At 35.4% G+C, this 12516-nt stretch overlaps 2 protein-coding genes across 2 annotated transcripts; one reads left to right on the top strand and one right to left on the bottom strand.

The window, feature by feature from the left end:
- Window positions 1-223: 223 nt before the first annotated feature.
- LOC110941304 lies at window positions 224-4161 on the top strand. Its single transcript, XM_022182923.1, has 5 exons — window positions 224-311; window positions 2065-2894; window positions 3114-3291; window positions 3457-3542; window positions 3909-4161. Exons 2-5 carry the CDS (start codon window positions 2106-2108, stop codon window positions 3999-4001), a joined length of 1146 nt encoding a protein of 381 aa, XP_022038615.1. The 5' UTR covers window positions 224-311; window positions 2065-2105; the 3' UTR covers window positions 4002-4161.
- An 844-nt stretch (window positions 4162-5005) lies between these two features.
- On the bottom strand, window positions 5006-9859 carry LOC110941303 (putative leucine-rich repeat receptor-like serine/threonine-protein kinase At2g04300). The gene is made up of 10 exons (XM_022182922.2): window positions 9455-9859; window positions 9244-9341; window positions 8748-8985; window positions 7919-8638; window positions 7186-7434; window positions 6938-7098; window positions 6769-6848; window positions 6514-6661; window positions 6006-6155; window positions 5006-5477 (listed from the first exon to the last, which is right to left on the bottom strand). Exons 1-10 carry the CDS (start codon window positions 9684-9686, stop codon window positions 5247-5249), a joined length of 2307 nt encoding a protein of 768 aa, XP_022038614.1. The 5' UTR covers window positions 9687-9859; the 3' UTR covers window positions 5006-5246.
- Window positions 9860-12516: the final 2657 nt, after the last annotated feature.

Here is a 12516-nt window from a genome sequence, read left to right as displayed (position 1 = left end):
GACGAAAAGTATAATTTACCCTTCTTTTTATTATGTTATTGTTTTTAATTGTAAGGGCAATTTAGTCAATTCACACCCACTTAACTGAGAAAACTAACTGATGTTAGGTCTAGAGACCATCCGAGAATGAATTTGCAAAACTTGAGAACTATAACTGTAATTTTAAAAAAATTGTAGGGACTTTTCTGTGCTCTTCATGTAATGTAGTGTGAAATTGTTATATATTAATTATAAAAGACGGAATTGAGATATGTGTTGATTTGACGAACGTACGCCCCAAAATCAATGCCGAAAAGGATTTCTTCTTCTAGGTATCTTTACTGTCATTGTTTAATCGGTTAGGGTTTTTGCTTCATCTTGCATGATACATTCTGTACGTATTGTGATCAATATTAGGTTTTTGTATACGTGTTTCTGTATAATCTGGTCGGTGTTTGGATAACGAGTTGTTTTCCTACGCCACCTGGCCGGTGTTTCCCCCGTATTAATACAGCATGTATGAACGGAATTAAGTGACCTTCTGCAGGTCTTTATGTCAAATCATATCGTTTTCGAACGGCCTTTTGCATGTCAAATCATAGCTGCCTAAATTTTAAATGGCCGTTTGCGTAAAAGTCAAACGACCGTGTGATGATGTGGAACGGTGTAAGTAAGGGTGTGGGTATAGCATGACCCTTCTATAGGGCCCGCATGATGTGATAGGGTGTCCACTGTTGGGGGTGGTGTACCTATATAAGCACCTAAGGGTGAAGGGGGTGGGTGCGGCAAAGTGTGCGGGGAAGGATTGTGTCGCGCAGTGAATGTGCCACCAACAAGGAAGGAGTTTGCGGGGAAGGAGATATGCAGGGAAGGAGATATGCGGGGACTACTCACCGCATGCGAGGAAGAGGAGGGAGAGGGGGTCGTGGTGGGCCCCACTATCTTTCAAGCAATATTTTTTTTTAAATGGTTCGGGTGAAACCACCCCATTTAAAAAAAATGCGGTTGAAAGAGAGTGGGGCCCACCACTACCCCCTTTCCCTCCTCTTCCCCGCATGTGGCAACTCTTCCCCGCAAAAGACCTTCACCGCGCGACATAAACTCCTTGGCGATGCACCCCTCATGCGGCAAACTCCTTCCCCGCTTCCACCCCCTTCACCCTAAGTAAAATCGTAATCAGTTCACCTAAGCTGTCATAATCTGTTATTGTTATTTCAAATTCCAGTATCTTTTTTTCCAGTTTTGGGATTAGTTGAACCCATGTACTGGGTTCAGTTGATTGAAGCTTGCTTGGTTTATGTCTTAGGTTTCTTGGGACTTTTAAAGAAGATAAACACTTTTTTATAAAAAAATAAAAAAAAAATTTAAAAAAAAAACAGATAAAAAGTGTGAGGCCCTCGAGACGTTTAGGTCCCGAAAACTTGAGCAAGAGCTTAGTGTACACTAGGTGTTGCTCTATGTACAACCAATAGCTGCATATATATATATATATATATATGAGACGACGTCTTTAGGGATGATCTTCTAGAGACAAAACTACGGAGACCACATGGCGTCCCTACAGGTCAAAATACATGACGTCCCTACAAGCCAAAAACTTAGTCTCCACAAATATATTTTCTTGTAGTGATATATGGTGTTTAAGGTCAACACATTGTGGATACGGTCAAAGAGGTTACTTTCTAGGCTTACCTCTAGATTATATGGTGGTTAATGGCTAAGTTATTTTTTAGGTTTTGATCAAGATTTGGGAGTGATCTTGTAATCATATTCATATCTGAATGTGTGTTGTTTTAAGACATCTAAATTTTTAATATTATGATATTAACTTCAAAAGGAATTTTGTATTTATCTGTTCTTTATAATTAAGAGAATATGTGAACTCCCTCTATGATACATTGTGTCTACTGCTGATAATTTCATGTTGTATGTACCTCAACACCTTCTACTTTTCAGCTTTATGTAATCTTGAATGCCAATTTGTATAATGTCATGTTCTTTGTACCTCCTTTTTATTTGTCCATACTCTATATAATCAACCGAATGCATGATTCGATTTTTTTTTTTTTTTTTTTTTTTTTGCAGCTGATCATAGTGAGGTGGAATATTGACCGTTTCATCTAAATATGGACCGTCGTGATCGGAAATACATCACGCAATTGAAGGGAATAAGCTATGATATTAGAATGTGTGATTATGGTTCTATAAAACCGTGCTATAACAAACTGAAGAATGGTAAACTTGGCGATCAAGAGTCGGATAATGACTATGCTTGGTTTCTTGATTTCTTAATTGAAAATGGTGAACTGACAAAAGACGTCGTACGAGAGGATCAGAATGAATATGAAAGCGAAAACGAAGATGAAGACGTACGTGTAGATGAAAACAATAAAGATCCTGAACATCTCCTGTTTTTCGAGAATCTCTCCGAACATGGTAAATCATACAAGCTGAAAATTTCTCAAGATGATGAGGAACCTTGGTTTCTGTATTATGAAGAGCCGGTTAATTCAGATCGGTGTGATGACCTTCAAACTTGTAGTGATGATAGTGGAGATGAAGTAACCGTTTCTGAAGATACGCAAATCAAGCAGCAGGCTAAAAGGAGGCGGAATGAAAAGAGTGGTCGGATTTCTACTAAAAAAGAAGTTTCTAAAAGAAAGAAGATAAATGTGTCAATAAAAGATAAGACTATGACACAACCCCCTCGAGGCCAGGGTAACACTGCGGAAACTTGCCACAATGTGTCGATAAACGGTGCAAACAGTGCAGTTAAATGCAAAGAAGAACCTGTGGAATATGAAATGGACGTTACAACTTGTGATTCAGATTCCGATGTAGTGATTTTGGATAATGTTCAGAATTGCAGTGAAGTGAATAATAAACAACTAGTATTAGCGGAAAAAGAACCATCTGTACGTATTTCGTTTTCTCTTTTTAGATGTGGCAAATTTGACCTGTTTATTTATTAATGGGTTAATTTGGGTCCTGTTTAATCTCAAGCGGGTCAACCCGGTTGAGAGTAAATCAATCTTATTCAAACATATTGATATTATTGTAATAATCTTGGCCTGTTTTGACCCGTACAAAAATTGGCATATTTATTTTATTTATGATTGTTCTTATTATTTCAGTTAAGGGACAAGCTGATAAACATTCTTAAGCATCCATATAACGAAGAGGAGTATAAACTCCTTTCAGAATATATAGAGAAAGAGAAGCCGGTATGTCAACTTAAACCCTTGCGTAATGGCAGGTCGAGAGCATTTGCCGAGACTGGAGTGAACAAGTCGGTGCTTGATTATGGCCCTGGTAAGTAAAGTTTCACATGTTCTTTAATAATCATATAGCGTTAATGCGTTATAATTAAGGATGATGATACATGGTTTTGTATGTTTGATTTACTCGTTTATCCAAGTTGCACAACCTTCTCGTAGTTCTCTACATAAAATTGATTTTGTTACCTTAATCATGCAGAAAGATTTCAACGGATGCTCGATGCTGCCCACGAGGATCCACCTAAAGCTCTTAATCTCCTGCGGATGTTTCGCTTCTGGCTAGAAGTAAGCTTTCTTACATTGATGACAAACTCCCATGTAGATTTGTGTTTAGAGTTTTTCACTGATATGCTAATTTGGACGCATTATTTATGAACGTGCCAATTTGGGTTACGTTTATCACTAACAAGTTAAAATCTGGCCCATATTGTATTTTTAATACGTAAAGTCTCATAAATCATTTTATTAAAAAAGTTATATGATGGAAAATCATTATAATTTTTGTAATCATAATTACGTTTATCAGGAAAGTGTTTTCGGTCAACCTGACTCATTTTGGCACGTATATAAAATGATTAAGATCTACACGTTTTGACCAGTTTTGCAATTTTTACAGACATATGTTATATGTTACTTTTTGATGCATGACAGCACGCCCCCAATGACGATGCATTTCAACCATGGAGAGAGAAACAGTTTCTGAAGGTGCGACCAAGTGAGAAGAATGCTCTAACTCACATGTAGCAGCAGCTGCTTTTGGAGGATAAATGACTGTTGATGACTTAAAAGCCTTTAGTACAAAATGGTAGTTTAAGATAACCATGACCCATTCAGTTTATGTGGGTGATTTTGTTTGCTAAAAGTATTCAATGGGCCTATTTTTAAATTTTGCTAACTTTGAATATGTCTAGATGGGCCAACACCACCCACTCTCTGTCTGTCTGCTGCCAACATCAAATTGGAAATACTTTTTTTTAAAACAACCCATTTCAACCCGACTTGGCCCACCTGTATTGCACGCTTAATGACAATTGGGGGAGGGGGGGAGGGGGGGTTTAAATTGTTCCCGAACACAACCCTATAGTTACTATAGTTATCTATGCCAAAAACTTTAACCCTAACAGAGACGGAAATAAAATCGTGTCATTAGAACACAATCTAATTATAATCCGTTTGTCCAAACCTGGCAAACTGGTTAGCTGGTTGGCCGGTAGTAATCAATTTATAAACATTTTAATCGGGTTGGTGGTGAGTCTGCTTATTTTATTTAATTAAATAGATTAAACAAGTCAACTCAAACACATCCGTTTATTAAGGCTAGAGGGAGTGGCTTAAAGCCCTAGGGGCTTTATTGCGCCACGTAGATGACACATAAGCATGGGGCTTTATCGTTAACTTACACGGTGTGGAATAACGCCACTTATAAAACCCCTTTTAACTATATTAAAAAAGAATAAATAAAAAAAGCTGATTGATTGACTTTTGGTGGGCCCTTTGATTTCATCCACTCGTGCGTGCTAACCCTTTGGCAGAATCAATCGATAGCGCCCCCTTTAACGGAGGCGGGGTGGGGGCGGGGCGCCATGGAGCTTATGTGGCGGGGTGGCGCGAAGCCACACCCCCTAGCCGAGTTAAATATGACAACCCAAAACCTTATTATTTTCCGTTTATTAAATATGACATTGTTATGCTATATTAATTTACAGCTTTGTATCATGCCAGCAGAACAAAGTACCAAGTAACATGTCAGGAATAACACATAATTATCTTTTATTCTATAAATTAGAAAGCAAGTCATTATTTTACACAGAATTGGATCTCACCAAAAAGAGACCATTCTTAAATTCATTTAACACCACCACAAAAGACAATAAATTTACAAATCAAAACCTAGAAAGCAACATGAATTTAAAACCAACTTGAGCTACAGTTAAGAAATTTGTTACGGTAATTCATATCGAAATTATACTTTTGGTTAAAAATCAAAGATTAGTCGAAACTCGATGAGCGGCTCCACCTGCCACGTAGATAATCCTCTAACGACACACTTTCCTCAACGCTGCTCATGGAAAGAGACGAATCCTCAACGTCGAGCAATGCAAGGTTAAGATGTGACCTTATATTTGATTCCTCTTCTGCTACCTGTACTCTTGCATCAGACCCCACTTCTAACCGGGCCCATTTGGTCACTTCAACATCCCCATGAAGAACTTTCAGAACCTGTGATGATTACATAATCATATGTTTGTCAAATTCTGGTTATTATTTTCTGAAGAGTAAAACGCCATTTTCGTCCTGAGGGTTGGTTAGTTTTACGACTTTCGTCCAAAGGTTTGTTTTTCCGCATCTGGATCCAAAAGGTTTGAAATCTTGTCATTTTCATCCCGCGTGTTAACTCCATCCATTTTTCTCCGTTAAGTCAGGGATATTTCCGTCTTGTTTGTTAACTTAAAGGGCAATTCGGTCTTTTTCAGGGGTATTCGGTCTTTTTACATAAAGTGAAAAAGACCCAATCGCCCTTTAAGTTAACAAACAAGACGGAAATACCCCTGACTTAACGGAGAAAAATGGATGGAGTTAACGAGCCAGATGAAAATGGCAAGATTTCAAACCTTTTGGATGCAGATGTGGAAAAACAAACCTTTGGACGAAAATCGTAAAACTGGCCAAACCCCAGGGACGAAAATGGCATTTTACTCTTCTGAATTACTAGACAAAAAAGACATTTTGGACAACAAATGCACTTACAGAGTTCATGTGGGGCCGAGCACGTGGTGCACGCCTTATGCAAAGATTAGCAGCTAGAGCCATCCTCTCCATTTGATCGGCATCGAAGTTATTCCCAAATGTTTGATCTAATAGTTGAGAATATTTCCCACTGCTCAATATCGGTTTTGCCTGCACATGATTATTTTTTAGTAAATTTAATAAGTAAAACTAGGCGTTGTAATATCTAACCCGTTTATGAAACGGGTCATGCCAATGTTCACCTCTTTAATTAAACTGTTCGACTCATCAACCTGTTTAACCAAACACGCCAACCCACTAACCCGTTTAACCATACAGGTCGACAAGCTAACATGCTCATTATTGTATTACAAACCGTTTTGACTCGTGTAGATTAATGGATTAAATGATTCATGTTCAAGTTACACGATGTATAACATGTCTGGGTTAGGGCTAATATCTTTGACATGAATTAATATACGGTGTTTAGGTTCAATGATTCAACCAGCCAACCCGATACGATACATACCCAAATAACCAAGCTTTCCTCGCCCTTGGGATGTTCACTGCTTATAGGTTTTCTCCCTGAAAGAAGCTCAAGAAGAACAACACCAAATGCATAAACGTCGATCTTATCAGTCACCTTTCCATACATGAAATATTCCGGAGCTAAGTAACTACACCATAAAATCTTTAGTCAGTTTCAATATTACGCTTTACATTCACACATAAGTTGGTATTTCCGTCAAAAGATAAACACAAAATCAGATCTGAAGTTACAAACCCAAAAGTTCCCGCAACATCAGTGCAAGTTATCTGAGCGGAAGTGGTCGACGCCCAGACTGCGAGCCCAAAATCAGAGAGCTGGAAAAAGAGATACATCGAAAAAAGTGTTACTATAAGTCTATAACGGCAAATGCAAGTTAACAAAAAAGAAATATAGAAAAAATCACCTGTGGCTCAAAATCATCAGAGAGTAATATATTTGATGATTTAACATCCCGGTGGATTACTGTTGGATCACAGCTATTATGTAGATAAACGAGTGCTTCAGCTACACCGACAGCAACCTTATATCTCTCGTTCCATCCAAATGCAGAATCCTTCTTATTGCCTAATTTAACGAATAATAACATGAATCAACGGAAAATGATATATTGGTATAAGAATTGTATTATTTCATTTTCACAAACGGGGATACCGTGCAGATTATCTTCAAGACTTCCGCGTGACAGAAAATCATAAACTAAGAGGAGATTGTTGTCTTCAAAGCAAAACCCAAAAAGGGAAATGATATTTTGATGATGTAAAGCATTGATAATCTCAATTTCCAAAACGAATTCTTTCAAGACGTCTTCGGTTGATTTCAGGATTTTAACAGCTATTTCCTTGCCGTCGGGAAGACACCCTTTGTAAACTTTACTACTCCCTCCTTTTCCTATCATATTCTCTGAAGATCAAATAAAAGATTTCGTTAAAATGTAAGTCATATAAATACACATTATAGGAATACATACGTAGGGGATGGTTATCTTGAAAAAGCTAAATATTGTGAGAACCGTGAGAATTAATGGAAAAATCAATCAAAAACATTTTTTTGATACAAACTCTCATTATAATTAAAATACAATATTAAAAAAAGAATTTACTATTTAAATAATTCATCTCTCCTCTCAAAATCACTTTTAATAATTTTTTTACACATGTGTAAATACAACAAATTTACACGAGTAAATGACAAACTTAATTTTTTCTATTTATGAATACACGTAAATTTATTTTCTAGTATTGTATTCAAATAATAATGATAATTGTAAAAAAAAAAATTAAAATTTGAATGGTTTTTGACCAAGTTCTCGCAGTTCTCACAAATTATATGCGTTCTCATTTTAACCTTACCCTACGTACGTATATAGATAAAATATAGCACAAACCGGGTTTGAAGTTTTGTGTTGCAGAGAGAAGTTCTTGATATTTAAACAATCTACAAGTAGCTGAATATTTATCATGGAGACCCTCTAGTTCTTTCGGTAGACTAACCGAATCATGATCTGGAGAAGAAGAAGATAGATCAGATTGAAGTTCATCACCACCAACACAAACAATCGCTCCATTTTCAGCATTTACTTCTACAGATCCGTCTTTTTTATCATGAAACACGCCGTCGCTTCCTGAATCTGAGTTTGTGATCTGAAAGCAATGTCTAACCGGCAGCTTCATAGCCCATTGTACCACCGAGATCTGGTGGACCCGCGGTTTATCAGATGGAAGCTCATTAGATGAAATGGCTCGGCGAAGGAGCGGCCAACCGGGTCTTAACTCAGGCAATGCTCTTAGTAATAAAGAGGTTGAACTCGATGAAGCTTCTAGCGTCTGTACAGGTACTAGAGCCATTGAATTATCTTCTTTTTCATCATCACCGTTACCGTTAGAAACTTCAGAAACCGGAACCAAACTAAGTGAACATATTGAACAGTTATCTTGGAGTGAACTCGATGTGCACTTGGATTCAGATTTAACTAAAGCCAGCTCCAGTTTCTTGCAATCATTTTGATTGTCTTTCGCATCATTTCCACTTTTTAGTAATTTCGGATTTAGACTCAACGATCTCTGAATCAAACTAAATAAATGTTTCTTATGCCGATCTGAACTCCCTATAACCAATAATAATCCAACATCAAAACTAATTACATGTTTCAGAATCTAAACCAGATGCATCTTACAATCATTTCAGTAGTTTACTTATTTTAATTGTTTACCTACCTTTTGCACCGGACGATGATGAAGGGGATTGTCTATGAAACACAATTTTACCATTATTCACAGCAATTACAGAACAACTTTTCGATAACTTCTTAGCACAGTATTTTGCTACGGAGGATGATGATCTAGCTGTGTGATTAGCTCCAACAATGACCTCACTTGCACCATAAGATTTAGCTTCTCGAACAAGAATTTTTCGAACCGAAGCACCTCTACAGATCTTCAACTTAAGATCTACCTACAAAATCCCAAAAAAGGGGAAAATAGTCAAACAGGGCAAAACTGTAATAAATTAGAGTAAAATCCTCATAATGTATCCATCAAAATCAAAATCAAAATCAAATTCAAATTATCTCAATTAAATGAGGCTTAATGCTCTTAATTGAGTAGCATTTGAAGTAAATCAATCAATTCTACCAATCAATTTCTTCAAAATTTGAAACAATTCACAACTAAAAAATATAAAAAAAAAATCATAAAAAATTATAAAACCTACCTGTTTGAGGTTACAAAACCCTTCGTAAACCGCAAGAACAGAATCGAACGAATTCACAAGCGATAACAACGACGATTTTCCCTCAAGATCCACAATTTCTTCAACAAAACAACACAAAACACACTTAATCCACAAAACGTCAAAATCACCACCTAATTCTCAAATTAACAACAGATTTAACTATTCAAACTCGTAATTCATAAAAAAATACCGTTATTAGTAACAATATGGACCGCAACAACACGATCACCAGCCTGAGCTTGCGTAACCAACGTCCACGTCAGCAACTCTCTGCTCTGCTCATCTAGCTTTACTCCGACCACCACCGTCCGTCCTCCGGCCACCGTCCGGTCTCTGAACTCTCCGGCGAGCTCCGTTTGACTCATGACCGCAAACTGTTGACTGTTGACTACAGATTCCGAACAAATTGAAGCAGTAGACATTGTGTGATTACGTCATTGATCTGTTGGCGTAAAATGCAGGTGGAAAAAGTGTGATCGGAGATGATTATGGTGGTGAACAGTGGTTTAACGGTGGCTGTTTTGGTTACCTTTATTAGGTTTGCTGCTTTTTCTTCATGCTCGTGTGTGCAACAGGGGACCATAGACTCAAGTCACAAGCCACTAACTAAGTAACAATCTTTTTTTATTTTGTCTTTAAAACACTTTTTTTTTTGTTATTTTATTTGAACTTTTTTGTTATTTTATTTGAATAATATCTCTATGTATCTAGTAAATTAATTGTTTTGTGTAACTACTTTGCATATCATTGATGTGAGATTAGAAAAATGTTTTGATTTTTCTAGAAAGGGAAATTGGAGTTTTGTAATTTGTTAACTCATAATATTTCATATTGGTATATTAATTATTGACTGAACTTTTACTTTCGTTGAGTCGCCCTCGCAAAACTATCACGGAATTAGATTTGCCTCCACTTGATTTTGCTCAATTATGATCGAAATGAGAAATGTGCATTCCTTGTGATGATATAGGGATGAAAAATTGTGTATCGGCACCGCTGAATATATACAGTGCGGTATTCGGTTTTGAATTTAACTTAATTTTGGAATCGGTACTATTCGGTACTAGGGCTGGCATATCGTGTAATGTACACGATAACACACGAACACGATAATACACGATACACGAAATCCCATACACGAACACGATACGATAAGGTTTGGTGTCCAGTTTTCCATACACGAACACTAAATATTTTTAACAGGTATACACGATAATTACCTGTTAATACATGTTTACGAATGTTTCAATAATTACATATCTAGGAACCTGTTTAGTGAAACAAAAGTTGTCAAAAGTTCATAATAGGCTTAAATAATGCATAAACACATAATCCGTAATAAGTTTGAAACAAAATCCATAAATGACAAATCACAAAAGGTTTAAATAATTCATAACATCCATTCAATACAATGTAAAGTTCATTGGAATGGAAACGGAAAAGGTTAGGAAAACTAGAAAGATAAGTGATAAGATCAGGTTTTCAAATCACATGGTTACACTAAATTATATTTTTATTATATTAAAATTGTTAACATGTATTAACAGGTACTAAACAAGTAAACATATATTTTACTTGTTTAGACATGAAAATTAACAGGTATTTTCGTGTCTACCTGTTTAATACCTGTTACCTGTTAAGGCCATACACGATACCTGTTAAAATCGTGCAGGTTCGTGTCGTGTATCCATGTACGTGTCTAAAATTGTCGGCCCTATGCAGTACGGTACCTGTTTAGGACTTTAATTGGTACCATAACATACGACTATACGAGTACCAACCGAACATATATAGTACGGTATTCGTTTTGGTTTTAGCTAAAAGTTAGTATCGGTACTATGGTACTATACGATACGGTAGCGGTTCATTACGGTACTAATACTTATCTCATCCATAGTTTATGTGATGTTTATGTAATCGGTTTCACTCTTGATAACGAAAATGAAATTAAAAATATAGTTACTTGAGTTACTAGTTATATATATTGTTAGTGAAGGATGATGAATAGTAATTTTAATTTTATAATAATATATATCTTTTTTATTATTTTTTATTTATAATAACATATTTTTAATTATTTTTCCTTTTTTAAAACCATATATTTCCTATACCGTTTTTTTAATAATTCTCTTTTCTTTTTTTAGAACATATATTATCGATTAATTTGATACTTTTAATATTATACGTTTATAACTTTTTCTTAAAACTTAAATACGTAGTTATGATTGATTTTTTCCTGGATATTCCGTTATAAGTTTTGTTAAAAACGAAATTGTACTTAAAATAAAGTATTTATTTGGTATCATAAAACAGTACAACAGTACGATGATAAACTAAATTGTTCTAATGGTTTCGCTTTCTAAACAACATGCTTTATTTTCAAATCATGTTTGTTTTACATTATCATTTGTTCGGTTTCACCGCAACGCGCGACAAAAAAAAACTAGTATAGATTATTACCCACTAATAAGCAATAATTTGAATTATAAAAGTTGTATTTGTCTTATTTAAATTATAGGTTACTATCTGGATTAGATTATATGGTTTGGATTTCAGTTTTCGGTCCGTATGAGTTACCAAATTATTAATTTTGAATTTTGGGCTTTTATCTTGTCAGTATATGGTTTTGAATTAGTGTTAAGATTAATTCTGAATTTTGGACCTTTATCATCATTAATCTATAATCTATAATACCTTATTAAGCAAACTAGGTTTTTTTATTCTTTTGGTAATTTTACTATGTGTACAAGTTTTGAAGCTACATGTACAAACACGTTCAAACCATTTGAGTGAGAGGGACTAAAACAACAAATTATACAACCTTTTAAGACGCTTTAGGGGTAAAATTAGGAAATCCTCCTCCTGGACAACAAATTATATAAACTTTTAAGACGCTTTAGGGGTAAAATTAGATATTTTGATGTTGTTTGTGATTTTTAGTTGTTTGTTGTTGTGTTAATTGATTCCAACACACATGATTATAACTTATATTTGATCTGAATCCTTAGATATTTTTTTGATTGAAATGGTGTATTAAACTAAAATTGTAGCAATATGATGTTATTATTTTAGGTTCTAAAATTTTGCACTTAGGGTTCTAAGTAAATATATTGCTCAATCTTACTTGTTGATGATGATTTCGTTCAATAAAATAGGCCTTGGTTAATCAGTTCATATAGATTTGAATTTTAGTTTGTGAATCAAACTATTTTGTTTCATGAATTTTCCAGGCGATAGGCATCACCAAATTGA

The sequence above is a fragment of the Helianthus annuus genome, chromosome 5 (assembly GCF_002127325.2).
Source record: "Helianthus annuus cultivar XRQ/B chromosome 5, HanXRQr2.0-SUNRISE, whole genome shotgun sequence".
In the NCBI taxonomy this organism is placed as follows: Eukaryota; Viridiplantae; Streptophyta; class Magnoliopsida; order Asterales; family Asteraceae; genus Helianthus; species Helianthus annuus.
The sequence above is the reverse complement of the archived record's forward strand: the minus strand, read 5'-3'. Positions and strand labels throughout refer to the sequence as shown.